The 17,191-nt window shown below is 58.9% G+C and overlaps 3 protein-coding genes across 3 annotated transcripts in view; 2 read left to right on the forward strand and 1 right to left on the reverse strand.

Annotated features, from left to right (window-relative positions):
- The window catches only part of PLEKHG4B (pleckstrin homology and RhoGEF domain containing G4B), a 46,129-nt gene extending 44,337 nt beyond the window's left edge, over window positions 1–1,792 (forward strand). Inside the window, 2 exon segments of the mRNA XM_057708449.1 lie at window positions 16–211; window positions 1,506–1,792. Of these exon segments, the coding sequence (XP_057564432.1) occupies window positions 16–211; window positions 1,506–1,627 (318 nt within the window). The 3' untranslated portion in view covers window positions 1,628–1,792.
- Window positions 1,793–5,246: 3,454 nt separating this feature from the next.
- Window positions 5,247–12,516, forward strand: LRRC14B (leucine rich repeat containing 14B). The gene is made up of 4 exons (XM_057708450.1): window positions 5,247–5,413; window positions 6,372–6,438; window positions 7,949–8,859; window positions 11,871–12,516. Exons 1-4 carry the CDS (start codon window positions 5,247–5,249, stop codon window positions 12,514–12,516), a joined length of 1,791 nt encoding a protein of 596 aa, XP_057564433.1.
- Window positions 12,517–14,612: 2,096 nt separating this feature from the next.
- Window positions 14,613–15,184, reverse strand: LOC130837210 (ATP synthase subunit g, mitochondrial-like). The gene has a single exon (XM_057710027.1). It carries the CDS (start codon window positions 15,159–15,161, stop codon window positions 14,850–14,852), a length of 312 nt encoding a protein of 103 aa, XP_057566010.1. The 5' UTR covers window positions 15,162–15,184; the 3' UTR covers window positions 14,613–14,849.
- Between the last annotated feature and the right edge of the window lie 2,007 nt (window positions 15,185–17,191).

The raw sequence follows: 17,191 nt of genomic DNA on the forward strand, positions 1-17,191 counted from the left end.
GTGTTGTGGCTGCAGACGGCGGAGATCGGCGTGGCGGAGATCGGCGTGGCGGAGAACGTCGGGGACAGCGGCTTGAGTTTTGAGATCTGGTTCCGCAGGCGGCAGAAATCCCAGGACACCTACATCCTCCAGGCGAGCTCCACGGAGGTCAAGACCGCCTGGATGGACGTGCTAGGGAAGATCCTGTGGCGGCAGGCTCTGCGGAACCGAGGTGGGCAGAGCCGCCGGAGGGGCCTTCCATGTGCAGGCTCAGCCCAGGCTGGGCTTGCGGCTCGTGGCCATTCCGAGGGGCCCCTCAGTCAGCACCGTCTCAGCACACGAACACTTCTTCTTAAAACAATAAGCAAGACCCCACCCCCCACACTCCAGAGAAAGGTCTCAGCCCTGGCTCCCAGACTCCCTCAGACCCATGGGGTCAGCTTTCTGCCCCACCCTGTGGTCAAGGCCCCTGACCTCATGGGTGCTGGGCCAATGGCCAGCCTGTGGTCTCCCCGCAGGTGAGGCCGCCCTCGTTCCCTCCTCCTTCACATCTGCCCTCAGTCCCTCCTCTCTCCTGATTTCGTCACTGGAGCACCTCTGTCCACTCCCAGAGTGGTAGTTCATCCAGGCTGGCTGCTGCAGATGCCATCTTCACAGCGACCCCTCCACACGGCCTCCTTCTGGCAGCTCTGACTCACCCCGGGCCTGAGAAACCTCAATATCCTAACATCCAAACATGACCACTTGGCACTCAAGGGCTGCCACCCTGGCCAGGGCCTTGACCTGTCACCAGAGATGCCCCACAGCCTCCCCACTGCCACGTCCTTTGGAGTGTAGAGCCCCCATGCACACGCAGGCACACACAGACACGCACAGACACATCCATGCACGTGCATAGACACGTACACACACACGTTCACAGAGACATGCACAGACACACACAAGATGTGTACACACACAGGCACACACGTGCACACGCACACGGCAGCTTTGTTCAGGGCTCCCAGTGGCTTCTCAGTGTCCTCGGAGTCCGTCAGCCCTTATGGGGGGGCAGGAGGTCCCCAAGGCCTGTCCCCCACCCCTGCCGTGCCCCCTGCTCTTGCCCCTCCCTCTCAGTCCCAGCTGTAGCCGCTGTTCTCTTTCTCTTTGCTTGGTTTACCGAGCGTTAATTCATGCTCAAGCTCTCACCCTGTGCTTGGATCCCCTCTCAGTATTAAGCATGTGCAGACACCTGTCAGTTTGTCTTTCCTGCGGCCATGCCGTCTGGAGGCCTCTGTCCCACTCCAAGGTGGACATCCCTTCATCCACAGAGACCCCCCCCTCCCTGGTTGGACACCCAGTTTCTGCGGTCCCACATCTTCCTTTTTCCTGGTTCACCCCCTTGGGCTCCCTGAGAAAGGCCGGAATGGGCACCTCGGCATGTCCGGTGGTGGGGGGGGCGGGGGGGAAGGGTTGCAGAGTGCTGTCAGGGTGGAATTAAAGCCAGGGAGTTGCTTAGAAAACTCCCCCACACGCTCCTGTCTTAGAACTCAGGCTGCAGGAGGTGGTGCCCGTGGGGATAGGCGGCAGGCTGTTCACGGACATCAAGCCCAGCAATGCGGCCCTAAGCGACAGGGCCGTCCATCACGGTGCGAAGGGGGCAGGTTAGCGGCACAGCCCCGGCTCTCACCCGGCCCTGCTGACCCAGCTCCAGGCGCCGTGGTGCACTGGGCCCCACGGGCCAACACCTCCATGCACCCCCGTGGGCTGGACGGGCGGTGGCCCCCTGAGGCCTGATGTGGCCGCCGGGGGAGGAACCCAGGGGTTTTCTGGATGGCCATCTTGTTCTTGAGTCTTGGCTGCGCTTCTGGAGCAGAGGCCCAAAGACTTACTTTCTGTCCCCTTCCAGGGGCAGGGCCCCAGGGCCCCGAGCGTCCATAGCTGTGCCCTCCTGTGACCACACCACCCCCCTCAAGAGACCGCACTCCACTGTCTCAGACAGCAGCACCTCCTCCTCCAGCAGCTGCTCCTCCTCTGCCCTGGGGCCGCTGCACCTGCAGGCGCCCCCCAGCCCTGCCCACTGCCCCTGCCCGTACCACGTGCATGCCTGCATCTAGGAGGATGCGCTGCAGCGCGAGGCAGGCAGCCAGCCTTCCTTGCGTGAGTGCCCTCGCGCACTGCAGCCAGCTCACACGCTCACAGTTTCACCTGATTTTATATACTGCTGAAACTTCCAGACAAATTAGAAATTTTCATTTACTTAAAAAAAAGTCCACTTCCACTCAACACAAGGTAACAGACAACAAGTTTAAAACAAACAGGCAAAGAAAAAAAAACAGACCAAACAAACCAAGTGCCCTTCGAAGCCCCAAATGTGCCGCCGCCACCGTGAAATTGCCTCGGAGGGTGTCTCCACCGACCACAAAGGTGCCTCTGTCCAAAGGGCCAGGCATGAGCTGCTAGAGCAGGCAGTGCCACGAGAAGCACGTGCCCGCGCCTGCCCGGAGTGACCGCGCTCTCCTGGACGCATCCTTCAGGCTCCAGGACTGCGAGTGGCTCCCATCTGGGCTGCAGCAGCCTCTGGTCAGACCCAAACCTGGAGGTGGGACCTCTCCCGGCAGGAAGACCAGGTGGAGAGGTCTGTGTTGGAGGGCTCAGGTCCGCCACCTCCAGCACGGCACGTGGAAGCCACCCACCAGCCAGACTCGAGGTTGTGGCTGCACCCAGGCAGGGGCCCCATCCTGGGAAGCGAAGTGACCCCACAGGCCTGGACCCTGCAGCTGCGACTCTGTCTTGGGTGGCACCCGACAGGCCCCTGGGAGCCCACCTCCCATCCTGTCCTGTTGCGCTTTCTGTCAAAGCCACGTGGCCCTTCTTGCCAGATTTTTTGTTGTTCCTGCACCACCCACGGTGAGGCATCCTGCTGGGGAGACGTGGGCCTGAGCACCTCCTTCCCAGCCTTCCCCTGCCCGCTGCACTGGGCCTCCTGATTTCAGAAAAGCAAAGTCAAGAACCTCTTGTTCACGAGCATAAATGGTGTCTGATCTCCAGCAGTGCCGTTCTCCTGCTTCAACCCGGCATCCCTGGTGGACCGGTTATAAGTCTGTACGTTGTAAATCACTCTCGACGTGCTGGCCGCAGGGTCAGAGTGCCGGGCACAGCAGGCTGGAGGGGCAGCCGTGCGGGCTGGAGGACGGTCCTCACTGGGCTTCTCTCTGCAGAGACCAAGAGCGCCGAGTCTTCCCACTGCACGTCGGAGGACAGCAGCCCCAGCCCCCGCGGGCCGTCCCCGCCCCTCTCCGAGCTGCTCTCTGACGAGGACCCTCTGGGTGTCTCCCTGGCCCTTCCCGGGAGGGGCTCACGGCAGCAGCTTGCCGGAGGCCCGTTCGTCACGACCGTGAGTACCCCTCCTCCGAGCCCCCACAAGAGAGACCCAGGTGTTGGGGGTGCGAGTCCGTACCTGCCCTAGAGATGCTGGGCCGCTGGGGACCACGCAGACCCGCCTCGTAGGCCATCCTGTGTGTGAATTGACCCCACGCCCGCACTCTGGCGCCCCGCAGGCTGCCTGTGAAACCAGAGGCCTGGCTCCATCTCCGGTGATTCTGAGTCTCAGAGAGATTGCCGGCCTTCTGAAGTGCCACCGGGATTCCGCCTGCCGTGTGGAGGCTGCACCTGTACCATCTCGGCAGCGACCCCGCTCCAGGCTGGCCTTGTTAGGGCCCCTGCAGTCCTGGGTGAAGGAGGCTACTGCTTGGCCAGGGAGGGTTCTGAACCCAGCCCCAGGTGGACCAGGGTCAGGGGCTCTGCCCAGAGTCCCGTCCTGTGACCTTCTGATGAGGTCGCGTCCTGGGCAAGACGCAGTGTTTCCCCGCATTGATGCAGACGTGTGTTTCTACCTTCGGGGGTGTCAGGACACCTGCCTCCGCGTGTTGTAGGGAGCACAGGGCACCCCAGAAACCCTGGAGGCACATGCAGAGACATCATCCCCTGAAAGGGAGAGACTGAGGGGACCGGTCAGACAGGAAACCGCACGTCACCAGGGCCGGGCTGCGGGTTCAGTGCCTTCGCTCACATGGGGTCGTGAAGCTCTCCTCTCTGTAAGCACCTCCCCGGTTCTAAGGAGATGCCCCCGGTCCCCTCCTGGCAGCATCAGAAGGGAAGGTCCGATTTTAAGCGTGTGCTGAGCCAGAGTCCAGGGCACAGTCCTTGGTGCCCGCCCCCGGATCACCCTCAGTGACCTGTCCCCTTTGCCAGAACAGAACGCCTCACGTCTCAGGCGTTGGGACAGTGGTTTGACTGGCAGGCCAAACGCTCCACCGTGATCCCCGAGGCGCTGGGCACGCTGCCGCCTCCCAGGCTGCCCGACCGTGTCTCCGCCTTGTCCAGGTGCTTCCAGAGTGCGGATGCGCAGCCGCACATTAACCGCAGGCTGGGCGGGGGCGGTGGGCCGGGCGGGGCTGCTCCGCATCCCGCTGGCCGCCCTCCCCTGAGATGACGCTGCGTCCGGCAAGCAGACCCTCCTGCCCTGCTCGCCAGATGGTGCTGCTGGGACTGTCACTCCTGCTCCCCAGGCTCAGCGTGGGAGTCCCCTGCACGCGCCCCACCTGCACGCGCCCCACACACACCCCACGGGCCGTGGGTGGGGCCGCAGGACACCCGCCCGGCCTGAGCACGGCACCCACTGTCTCCAGGAAGAGGCCCCAGCACTGCAGGTGCCTCGGCTGTGAGGCCACTTCCTCCGCTGGGATCTCAGAGCCTGGACACCTTGGGGGTGTGGGAGGCACGAAGGGGCACCAGGAGACCGTCCGGGGCAGGGAGCCCACCTGCGCCCACGGCCCCACCCCTCCCGCCGCCGCCAGCCTCAGCCCAGGCCTGATTACAGATCTGCCAGTAAAGGTGGATTCCTCGTGCCTGTAAAATAGAGCGTTTTCCACAAACGACACTCCACGTCGTCTGAGTGCTCCCGTTCACACAGGCGACTGCTTGTGGACACGTGGACAGGCACACACACTCACACTCACGTTCCGGGTCAGAATGGCAAACGCTGAATGGTAACGTTTCAGGGTCGAAACCTTTTACCCTGGGACTCGGACGCCCCCTGAGGCTGCCGTGGCCGCGCGGCACACTCGCTCGCCCGTGCCTGTGGGTGTCAGCCATAGAGGACGTGTTCCTTCTGGGGCCCTGCCCCCGGCCTTGCTGGGCCCCCGTTGCTTCCTCAAAAGACGCACATCCCTGAGCCTGAGGGCACCTTGGGGAGGAGGGTAACAGCGGTCCTTCTGTCAGCCGTGATGGAGCTGGATGAGACGCGGCCCCTCAGGGAGGACCCCCCTCCGAGCAGAGGAACCTCCACCCTGACGTGTGCACAGGAGGTCACTCAAGCCGAGGTCCTGACCACCTCCTCTGCCAGGCACCGGGCCGCCGGTCAGTGTGCCCCTCGAGGCCTGGGCGTCATGTCGTGGGCCCCCCTCCGTCCTGCCTGCACAGGCGCCCCACGATGCCCTGGACACTCCAACACTTCTAGGCTGCAAGAGGCCTGGTGGGAGCACGTGGACCCTGAAGCAGAGACCCACAGTGGACTGGGGTGTCTCAGAGCAGGGTGCCCTCTGGGACCATGTTCCTCCGGCCTTCCAGGCGATGCAGTCCCCAGGGGCAGCCCCATGAGGTGCGTCCCGGACACAGAGGGCGCTTTCCTGAGCTCAGCTGGGCTGTCTCATTTTCTTTTCCACAAGTTGTGGCCAGTGTCACTCAAGTTGGGCTCCACCTGTGAGTCTGGGACAAGGCGTCCCTGCGTCCCAGGGGGACCCCAGGTGGAGTGAGGGCACGGCTGCTGGGCCTGAAGCTCTGTTCCAGCTTGTGCTGGGAGGTCCTGTCGGTGTGGATGGGGCCCTGAGAGGACCCCCCTACCCCAGGGAAGAGAGCCTGAGTAGATGCAGACCTTCAACACGCTTCCTGCCACAGGCATCCCCCCAGGCCCCTGTCCTGGGGCAGCGGCAACATCAGATGTCACCCGCCTGGAACAGGAGCAGGTGGCTGGGGCAGGGGCCTCACCTTTGTGATCTGCGTGGGGCTGTAAACGCTTTTCCTGTTAGCCTGTTTCAGTGCTGACTGTTCCAAGCTTCAGGAACATAAATAAATGGGATCTTTTTTTTTCTACCACATGGTCGTGCTTCTCTTACTGGGTTCTGTTGTGCTGGGGACGTCACCAGCAAGCCTCCCCCAGGGAGCTCAGCCCCTGTGACTTTGAGGGGACAGGGCCCTGGGCAGCAGAACCCCCTCTGGGGTCTGCCTGGTTCACATTCTTGTCTCCCGTCCTCGGGTGAGGTCGTGGGGAGGCCCTCCGCCACCTCCCGCACACACCTGGCCTGCCTGACAGCGCTGGGTCCCCCTGAAGCATGACGCCTCCCCCTCCCCAGGGGAAGCACTGCTGACGCGCCGGGGCACGAGGGAGGGGCCGACCCGAGTGCAGATCTGGAGGGCCTGGTGGGTCTGGCCCACGTGGGTCCCCATGAGCGGCACCCCCACCTGCACCCCCCCGCCCCGCCCCCCAGCCACCCCCCCACACCCCCCCCAGCATGTGCCCCGGCCCCCGACTCCCTCCCCTTCCAGTGCCCTTGTCTGCCTCTCTCCTCCTCCCTTTCTTGATCTCTGTCTGTGTGTCACTCTGTCTTTCCCCGTCTTTCTGTCTCTGTCTGTCTCTCTGTCCCACCATGGTCCCTCCAAGACCAGCACTTATCTGGGTGGCCTGCCAGCTACGTGCTCCAGCCCTGTCCCAAATGACGGTGACGGGGCGGTGGAGTGGAGGGGGAGGCGATCAGGTCATTCAGTGATGGTCTAGGGCCCGTCAGAGCTGGGAGCTGTAGGGAGGAAGAATTTTCCTCTGCCCATCTTGGGTTCTCTTCTGGGGCTCTGTAACAAAGAAGAGATTCACGAGAGAGAAGCACACAGATTTACTTAATACAAGTTTCTGATGACACGGGAGCCCTCACAAGGACAGGAAGACCGCAGTGGCTCAGGTGTTTCTGGACTAAGTTGAGCGAGGAGGTGATTGTGGAAAAGCCACTACAACACACAGCACAGGAACGCTGACAAGGAACTATGCTGACTCCCCTGCGGTGATGACAGTGTTTCTCTCCTCCCAGTTCAGGGAGGGTGGCTCCCCTGGAGCCCCATCCATGTTCAGGAAGAAGGGGTGGGGCCTGAGCACCCTCAGCTCAAAATACTCCTTCTGCCAAAGCAGTGTGTTCTGGGGCACCTGCTCTGCCACCCTCCAGAGCGAGGAAACAGACACCAGGCTGTGGGGAGCTTCCGGCTCCTGGGGCCCCCACGTCCCCTGCAGCCCCACCCACTGCGTGGGTCCTGGGCCTCAGCCCAGGGAGGCCTGCAACTAGGGGGCGCCCAGCTCCCTCCCGTGGGCAGTGCGGAAGCCTCGGCCTCAGTCTTCAGGGACAATAAAGGAAGGGAGGGGCCAAGTAACGTGTCGGTGTCTCAGGGCGCCTTTACTTTTTTTCTCTTTAGAGTCAGGAAACAGTTGTCTGAGGTGCCACCCCATGCCCACCGCCGCATCCTTAACTCTGGATGTGGGGCAAAGGAAGGGACTCAGCCCCCTGGGGGCCAAGAATAGGTTTGTTAGCGCCTCCGGCTGTGGGATGGCCCAGGGCTCGGGCAGACCCACTCCACGGAGGCGGAGAGGTGCCCCCACCCCTGCAGTGGACACGGGCAGCAAGTCCAGGGGCCCCGCCGCCTCCCCCAGCCAAGCACGCGGGTAGCTCTGCTTTCCCCAGCCGAGCGCCAGCAGCACAGGCCGGCCACCGCCAGACGCCTCCGCATCCGGAGGCGAACAGGCACCCAGGATGAAAATAGCCGTCAGATGACCGGAGGGCTGGCTCACCAGCGTCCCAGGCTCGCTGCTCACAGCAGCTGCAGCTAAAAATAGGTGAGAAGGGGACACGTCTGTGGGAGCAGCGCGGGGAGAGCTCTGCCCAGTCTCCAGCCCCCGCCGGTGGGCACAATGCAGTCGCTTCGCTTCCTGTCTGCTGAGGCCCTGGCATCGCACCCCCAGGTGGCCCGGCGCAGCCTGGACGGGGCAGCCCACAGCTTGTACCCGCTGCTCTTCAAAGCCAGCTACGTGCTGGAGCAGGCGGAGGTGATCCGCGTGCTGCTGGAGCACTGGCCGCTGGAGGAGTTCCGGCTGGGCGCCCTGCTGGGACCAAGCGCAGACCACCCGGAGGACCTGCGGGACCGGGCCTGCCGGGCCTGCCTGGAGGCCTGTGTGCGCGGCCTCGCGGACCACGTGCTCCGGGGCGGGGGCCGGCGGCGGCGGCTGAGGGTGGCCGACCTCACAGGCATCCGAGACGTGCAGGTGCAGGGGTGTCCCTGCGGGAGGGCGCTGGGCAGGTGGGGCCGCACCGAGCTGCTGGCCAGGACCTGCTGCGAGCTGCAGGCGGAGGCCCGTGCGGCCCGGCACCCCATCGAGGTCCTCGCCGACATCTTCGTCACCGGGGGCAGCTTCGAGTTGGTGGTGCGGGCCCTGGGGCCGGCGGGCCCCGCCCCGATGCGCCTGCGCTGTCTCTCCTTCCGGGCCGACAGCCTGGGCGCCGAGCAGCTGCTGCACGTGCTGCGTCTGGCGGGGCCCGGCGAGCTGCGCAGGCTGGAGGTGGTGCACAACGTGCGTCTGCACGCCGGCCACGTGCAGCAGCTGCTGGCGCAGGTGGGCTTCCCCCGGCTGGTGTCGCTCACCCTGCCCATCAAGGCCTTGGACGCGCCCCCGGCCAGCACCCCCGCCCCTGACGGCGAGGACCCCCTGCTCACCTCCATCGCCTGGGAGCTCAGCCAGATGACGCAGCTCACTGAGCTGAGCGTGGCCTTCTGCACGCTGACCGGGAAGCTCCAGAAACTGCTCAGGTGAGTCTGGGGTGACCGGAGGGCGGGCAGCGGCGGGGAGGTAGGTGAGGGGGAGGGCATCTGCTCACAGCCCCGCAGCGCAGGTCTGGGCGACTAGGGGCTCTCCCGAGGGCCTGGGGGAGGACTCTCTAGGGGACCGTGAAACAGACCTGGTTCCTTACAAGGCCAGGAGCCCCCGTCCCCTTGGGTTTCTGCCCAGCCCAGAGCAGCTGGAGGGAACAGTCAGAGGGGGAGGTGGCTCTGCTGAGGCTGGTGTTGGGTGCAAGCTGGGAGCACCAGAACTCAAAGAAGTGTCTCCAGCTCTTAAAAAAAAAAAAAAAAAAAAAAAAAAAAAAGCCTAATTAGCAAGCAAACAGCACAGAAAGTAACTCCGTTACATTGTATCAATTATCTGTTGAAACAAATTACCCCAGAAATTACCCCAGCGCTTGTGTTTATGAGGGGAAGACCGGAGCCGGGTGGGGGCTTGTCAGGGCTGGAAAGCGAGTGACCCACTTCCACGCTCATCCTCATGGCTGCGGCTGGCAGCCTCGGCTCGTGGGCCGCTCCTCAGGCCGCGATCAGAGAGCCCCCTCCAGGCGGAGGCCCGTCTCTTCCCTGTGCTGATGCTTCCGCACACTGTGTGGGGAGCGCTCATCACCGAGACAGGGGAGGGCACCCTGAGGGTCGCAATACCCGAGGGGCATTGGGCCCCCTTGGCGGCCACCAGCCGAGAATATACTTATGAAAATCTATGGAAAATCAAACTTCTCATTTCCTGAGCCAGGGAGGGTGAGGATGTGTTTTCTGGTTAGGGAGTCCTTGGCTTACAGGAATTTCTCTTTTATACAAAGGAAACCCAGAAGTAGCTGGCCCCATCTGGCCAGGGCCCACACTGCCTCCCCTCCCCTGGGGGGGCACCTGGGATCCCATCCCCATCTCGCGTCCCTGCCCCTCCACCCCGGCACCCAGTTGCCCAGCTCGGGAAAGGGTGGTCCCCAAGCCCACACACAAAGGCGACTCTGCTGAGTGGCAGCTCCCTGGGGCCTTCAGGATAGTCCTGTGTTTGGCTGGCCTGGGCCCTCAGCCAGAGGTGCCCGTGGTCTTGGGAAATGTGTTCCACAAGCCACATGACCTGTCACAAGCCTGCAGGGCTATCTTGTTAGCTCAGCCCTGATGTCACCTGTCACACTCTGACCTCCTCCTCTGCACTCTCAGGCTTTGGTCAGCTGGTTGCTGAGAGCCTGTCCAAGGCCCCAGAAGGTCCAGGCGTGGAGTGTCTCAGGCCTAAGTGGGAGGGAGATGGGTGAGTGGTCAGGGAGGGCTAGCTCCCAAGGTGACCTTTGACTGGAGACCTGGCACAGTGAGAGTGGAGGGCCTGGAGAGAGGGTGCTAGGCAGGAACCCTGCAGGTGAAGGGCCGAGCTGGGGGGGTGGGGGGTGGGGGCGGTAGGGAGAGGGTGGCGTCAGTGGCATGTGAGGAAGGGAGCAGGGAGAGGAGGAAAGGAGGGATGGAAGAGCCAGGCCAAGCCCTGGAGGCTCTGAGCAGGACAGTGGGTGATCAGCTTCAGATTACAAGGGCCACTCTGGCTTCCTCGGCCCACACAGCAGACCCAGATGGAGGGGCAGGGAGACTGGCAGACAGAGCAGGCCCCCCAAGACCACTGGGTTTGGTAATTCCCTGGGAGGACTCACTGCTGAGATTTATTACAGCAGACAAACACGGGGCAGAATCTGTCAAGGGGAGGAGTTTGGGGGAGACAGGGCAGGAGTCCAGGGTCCTGTCCCAGTGGAGCCAGCACCAACTGTGAGGACACTGTGGAGTGCATCAGAGACCCAGGCCCAGGGGTTTCACTGGGGGCTGGTTGGGTGGGCACCTCAGCCTGGCATGCATGGAGATTCCAGATCCCAGGAGGAGGCAGGTGTCAGCAGGGACCACATTGCTTGTGCAGACAGCTCAGGCCAGGGACCCCTTGTCAGCTGAGTGAGGGACCCTCCCCAAATCCAAACTCCCAGACATAGGTCGGCAGTCAGGCCGGTCTTTTGACCCTTTTCCACACAGGAGGTCCCCTGCCCCAGGGTGGAAGCAGCGCAGGCGGCGAGAGGGTTCCTCATAGATGGATGTGGGTGTGAGACAGATGGAGGTGGAAACACTCCCCACAGCTCAAGGCCTGAGCCACGGCCTCTGCAGAGCTGAGTGGGGATGCAGAGAGCCCGCTGTGGGGCAGACAGCAGGCGCTCAGCGGCCAGAGTACAGCTGCAGAAGGTGGCGGGAGCGGCAGCGTCAGCAGGCGGGTAGAGAGTGGAACCCCACACCCCCCGGCACTCAGTGCTGAGCCAGGTGACCCCAGACCCAGGCCCAGAATCCCGGAGGGCGGGTGTGGGTCTGTCCCCGATTGTGAGGACTGCTGGGCAGGGCAGGGACTCCCGACTGTGCCTTTCCTGATGCTGCCGCCTGCACACCGACATCAGAGCACGGGAAGGCCTTTCAGGTCCCAGGCAGGGCTTAAGAATGGGCCAGGCGGCTCCAAGGCCCCTCCCAGCCCTGAAGTCTTGTGGGCTCTGGCTCTTCACTGCCAGCCAGGCCAGTGTTTCATCTGCTGCTAACTCACAGGCATCTCACCGACCCACAAGCTGTGAACATACCATGCCTTGTCGACAGACTGATCACTGTAGTTGCTGAGGACAAAGGCCAGGCCTGTCTGTGGGTAAAATTGTCTTCCCCGCCCGTGGCGACACACTGTCCCCAAGACGCAGCGCTGCCGTGGCCCCAAGGCAGCCACAGACAGGAGGTAAACGACGGTCGGTCGGTGCTGTGTCCTGATTACGCTTTACTTCCGGCACCGAAACTTGAATTTCAGATCGTTTTCACGTGTCACAAAATCTTCTTCTTTTGACTTGTTCAGCTACTTAAATGTGAAATTCATTTCAGCTCTCAGGCTGAAGGAAGTCAGGGGAGGGTGGGTTGGGGCCGCGGCCAGAGCCCCCCGGGGCCGCCCTCACGCGCCGTCCCCCGCCCCTTCCCGCCCGCAGCCCGCTCCGGACGCCGCTGAGAGCGCTGGACCTGGGCCACTGCGCCCTGGACGGCGCCGACGTGGCCTTCCTGGCGAGCTGCCGCCACGCCGCCCACCTGGAGACGCTGGACCTCAGCGGGCACCGCCTGCCGGACCCGCTGCCCTCGGCCTTCCTCCGGCTGCTGGGCCGGGCCGCCCCGACGCTCGCGGCCCTGACCCTGGAGGACTGCGGCCTGGCCGACCGGCACGTGGGCGCGCTGGGCGCCGCGCTGGGCGCCTGCCGCCGGCTGCGCGAGCTCCGCCTCCCGGGGAACCCGCTGTCCGCGCGCGCGCTCCGGAGCCTCCTCGCGGCCCTCTGCGCTCTGCCCCGGCTGCGGCGCGTGGAGCTCCCGGTGCCCAGGGACTGCTACCCCGAGGGCGGCGCCTACCCCCTGGACGGGCCGGCGGCGGCCAAGTTCGACCGGCAGAGATACGACGCGATCGCGGGCGAGCTGCGCGCGCTGCTGCTACGGGCCGGCCGCGGCGACATCCGGGTCTGCACGCCGCTCTCCGGGGACTTCGACCCCGACACCCGGGAGACGGGCCGCGAGCTCGGGGCGCACCTGCGGCAGGCGTTGGCCACGGCCCTGGAGGGCGCCTCGCGGGCGCTGCGGCACGCGGAGTAGGCCCCGCCCCCGCCCCCGAGGCGGCCCCGGGCGGCCGGCCCGCCTTCCCGGAGCCGCGGCAGCGCACAGCGCCCCCGCGGGGGTGGCCGCAGAAAAGCCGCCTCTGCGGGGAGCGGGGCGGGGTGGGGCCAGAAAGCGGGGCGGGGCCGGGGAGCGGGCGGGGCGGGGCGGGGCGGGCGCCGAGGAAGCGCCCGTAGACGCCCGTCCGGCCAGCAGGCGGCTCCCCGGGCCCCTGAGCGGCGCTGGGTCCCCGGCCGCACCCGGCGTGCGCAGGGCCCGGAGACCCGGGCCCGGGGCTAACGACGCACACTCGTGGTTCGTTCACATGCGGTTTTCTTTCCTACTTCATCTAACGGGCGGAAAAATACCTTGCGTTAATTGTCTTTCCCAGGTGTTCATGAAGCTGGACATGTCCTCATATGCTTGTCGCTCATTTGTATTTTGTTTTAAATAATTTCGTTTATTTAAGCAAACACAAAAACAGTTCGCCCACTTCTCCCTCCCCCGCCACAGACCTCCGGCCTCTGGTTCTAATCTGTTCTCTGTATCTGTGAGCTCAAAGATATTTATAGATATATAAACAAATATATTATAAATATTATATATAAATATATATGAACAAATTATTTTACTATGAATTATAAATTTTTATAAATAAAATTATATATAGATATATATTATATATAAATACATAAATATGTTTATATGTAAATATATATATAATATATTCCACATGAGTGAGATCATATGGTATTTGTCTTTCTGTGACTTCCTTCACTTAGCAGAATGCCCTCCAGGTCCATCCGTGTTGTCACAGATGGCAGAACCTCATTCTTTTTATGGTTGAGTAGTGTTCATTGTATACATATACATGTCTTTATCCATTCATCTATTGATGGGCACTTAGGTTGCCTATATCTTGGCTATTGTAAGTAATGCTGCAATAAACATGGGAAGGCAGATATCTTCTTGGATTAGTGTTTTCATTAAACACTCAGAAGCAGAACTGCTGAACCACGTGTAGTTCTAATTTTGATTTTGAGGAAACTCCATACTGATTTCCGGAGCGGCTGCACCAATTTACATTCCCACCAACAGTGCACAAAGGTCTCCTTTTCTTCGCTTCCTTGCTAACACTTACCTCGTCTTTTTGATAACAGCCATTCTGACAGGTGTGAAGTGATATCTCATTGTGGACCTGATATGCATTTCCCTGATGATTAATGACTCTGAGCATCTTTTCATGTCTCTTCAGATCTTCTGTCCACTTCTTAATTATTTTTTAATTTTTGCAGTTGAGTTTTATGAGTCCTTTATATGTATTTTGGATAATAGCCCCTTATCAGACACATGCAAATATTTGCTCTTGTTCTGTAGTTTGCCTTTTTTGGTTTGTTTTATGGTTTTGCTTGCTGTGCAGAAGCCTTTCAGTTTGAGGTAGTCCCACTTGTTTAGTTTTGCTTTTGTTGCTTTTGCTTTTGGTGTCAGATTTAAAAAACATCGCAAAGACGGATGTCAGGGAGTTTACCATGTATGTTTTCTTCCAGTTCTTATGTTCAAGTCTTTAATCCATTTTGAGGTAATTTTTTGTGTTGTAAGGTAGTGGTCCAGTTTCATCCTGTTGCACGTGGCTGTCTCGTTTTTCTAGCACTGTTTATGGACTAGACTGTCCTCTCCCCATGGCATATTCTTGGCTCCTTTGCCATAAATTGACCATCTACTCATGGATTTGTTTCCGGGCTCTCTATTCTGTTCCGTTGATCTGTGTATCTCTTTTTATGCCACTACCATAATATTTTAATGATTATTACTTTGTAATATAGTTTGAAATCAGGGAGTATGATGCCTCCAGCTGTTCTTTCTCAAGATTGCTTTGGCCATTCAGGGCCTTTTATTGTCCCATACAAATTTTAGCATTTTTTGTTCTATTTTTGTGAAATATGCCATTGGAATTTTGATAGGGATTGCACTGACTTTGCATATTGCTTTGGGTAGAATGGACATTTTCACATTATTAATTCTAACAATCCATGAGCATGGAATGTCTTTCCACTTATTTGTATATTCTTCAGTTTGTTTCATTAATGTCTTACACTTTTCCGTATACAGGTCTTTCACCTCCTTGGTTAAATTTATTCAGAATTTTCAATGCAATTGTAAATGGGATTGTTTTCTTGATTTCTCTTTCTGATATTTCATTATTAGTGTATAGAAATGCAACACATTTTTTTCTGACACATCGTTTTACTTTATTCAAATAGCCGTCTGCTCACACATGGTCCAAGAACACCCACATAAAAAAGCAAATATAATCACATGCTAAAGATTGGTCTTCAAACATCATAGCCAATGATGCCACGCTTGTCTATGATCTCACCAACATAAAACCCCATCCACACCTCAGTGGCCACCAAACCATTAAGAAGAGTTCCCTTAACTGTGAGCTGTTTTAAGCTACAGATCTGAGCACTACTGATTATTCTTTTCAAGCCCTGAATAGCTGCAGGGATCTCAGCAGGGGTTGGAGGAACCAGCTCAACCTTGGCATAGTGCCAACATGTGGCCAACTGAGGCTTCAAGTAAGTCACAGCACCATTGACCAGTGCCAGGGCCTTCTCCGTGAGGTTACGGACGGACTGGGCCATGGTTCTAGGACAGAAAGTCTGTCACCCGCCCAGAAGCTGCAACAGGTTTTTGTGTATTGATATTGTATCCTGCAATTGTACTAAATTTATTAGTTCTAACAGTTTTTAGATGGAGTCCTTAGAGTTTTCTGTATATAGTATTGTGTCATCTGCAAATAGTTTCACTTCTTCCTTTCCAATTTGGATTCCTTTTTTCTTTTCTGACTGCTGTGGCTAGGAATTCCAGTACTGTTGAATAAAAGTGGTGAGAGTGGGCATCCTTGTCTTATTCCTGATCATAAGAGGAAATGCTTTTCACTTTTCACCACTGAGTATGACGTTAGCTCCGGGCTTGTCACATATGGCCTTTGTTATGTCGAGGTACATTCCCTCTGAACCCACTTGTTCAGAGTTTTTATTATAAATGGACGTTGAATTTTGTCAAATGATTTTTCTACATTTATTGAAGTGATCATATGATTTTCAAATTCTTCAATTTGTTAACGTGGTGTACTACATTGACTGGTTTGTGGTACTGAGCCATCCTTTTGGGATAAATCTCACTTGCTCATGGTGTATGATGCTTTTAATGTATTGTTGAATTTGGTTTGCTAATATTTTTGTTGAGGATTTCTACATCCATATTCATCAGGGATATTGGCCTGTCATTGTCTTTTCTTTTGGCATCTTTATCTGGTTTTTGTATCATGGTAACGCTGAACTTGTAAAATAAGTTTGGAAAACTTCTCTCTTTTGGAAGACTTTGAGAAGGGTTGGTATAAATTATTCTTTGAATGTTTGGTAGAATTCACCAGTGACGCCACCTGGTCCTGGGCTTTTGTTCGTTGGAAGGTTTTTGATGACTCAGATTGTCATTTTAATAGGATTCAAAATTTTAAAAAGGGCCTAAGAGTCCAAAAATAAAACATTTTCTCAAGAGAGAGGCTAGTGCTTGATGTGGCCAAATGCTCCTCACACTAGAACCACCAGAGTGGTCAGCGGGGGTTTGAATCGTCGTGTGAATGGGCTCTGCCCTCGGGTCCAGCTCCATGCTGCCCTCTCTGCAGGCACATCCCTATCGCAGGTGCTCCCATGCTCCCCCCTCCCCCAGGCATGTCCCATCCCAAGTGTTCCTGTGCCACCCCCGCCCCCCAGGTACGTCCCATGCCTTCCTCCCCACAATGGAGTGAGAGTCCTCTCGGGTCTGCCTGCTGAGGACGGCACTAACCTTCCCACTGGGCCTTCAGGGAAGGAGTGACACCACCGAGCTGGCAGGAACAAGGAGGAAGGTGGTGACTTCTTCCTCCCCGTGCTCACCAGCTCTGTCTTCCCTGCTTACCTCTGCACATCTCCTCAGATGTGTCATGCTGGTCACGTCTCACTGGAACCCTATTTCAGCCACACGGACTTTGCTATTGCAAGAAGCTCTTGGAAAGAGAGCAGGCGCAGGGCAACATTTTGAAATGATTTGATTTTAACTCTAAAGAGTAGTAGCTTCTGCTGTTTGTGTCTGGAATTTTCTGGATGAGACCCGGCCTCTGGGTGGTCGGCAGGTAGGACCCAGCATGTGCATGGCTGGGCCCAGCAGCTGTGGTAGAGAAGAGCCCAGGGATGCTACGGTGACCCAGGACCTGAAATGTGGGGCAGGGGTGGGGACAAAGGTGTCTGCCACTGGAGGATGTGCCCGTCAGCCCCGCCCCACCCTGAGGAATAACCATTCTTTTGACACTGCAGAGGCCGGGAGGCTCACCTGAAATGATGCTGAGGCACGCGGAGCAGCCCAAGGGCGACCTATGCCTCCCACTCGCCCAGTGCACGTAACCCCCGTTCCTGCGGCCCCGCTCGGCCCCAGTGCTGTGTGCGCCATCTGCAGCCACGGCGGGTTTTACCTGCACCTGCCCCGCCCGAGAGCGGCGGCCCCAAGGATGCCCAAGGGGACGCTGGCTGTGAATACCGTCGTGGGTAGCTGCCGGGGCCCAGGGCCGTCCCTGTGCTTCTCGTGCTGCAGATGGCGTGGCTCCCACACAAAGGCAAACTGTGGGAAAAGAAAA

The sequence above is a fragment of the Hippopotamus amphibius genome, chromosome 15, assembly GCF_030028045.1.
Source record: "Hippopotamus amphibius kiboko isolate mHipAmp2 chromosome 15, mHipAmp2.hap2, whole genome shotgun sequence".
Taxonomy (NCBI): domain Eukaryota; kingdom Metazoa; phylum Chordata; class Mammalia; order Artiodactyla; family Hippopotamidae; genus Hippopotamus; species Hippopotamus amphibius.

Excerpts from the sequence above, each read along its gene's own strand:
- LRRC14B (XM_057708450.1), top strand. The coding sequence starts at position 5,247 with ATGGAGCTGGATGAGACGCGGCCCCTCAGGGAGGACCCCCCTCCGAGC. Across the intron at positions 5,414-6,371 it reads CGAGGCCTGGGCGTCATGTC|GGGAAGCACTGCTGACGCGC; the intron begins GTGGGCCCCCCT and ends CCCCCTCCCCAG. Across the intron at positions 8,860-11,870 it reads AAGCTCCAGAAACTGCTCAG|CCCGCTCCGGACGCCGCTGA; the intron begins GTGAGTCTGGGG and ends TCCCGCCCGCAG.
- LOC130837210 (XM_057710027.1), bottom strand. The coding sequence starts at position 15,161 with ATGGCCCAGTCCGTCCGTAACCTCACGGAGAAGGCCCTGGCACTGGTC.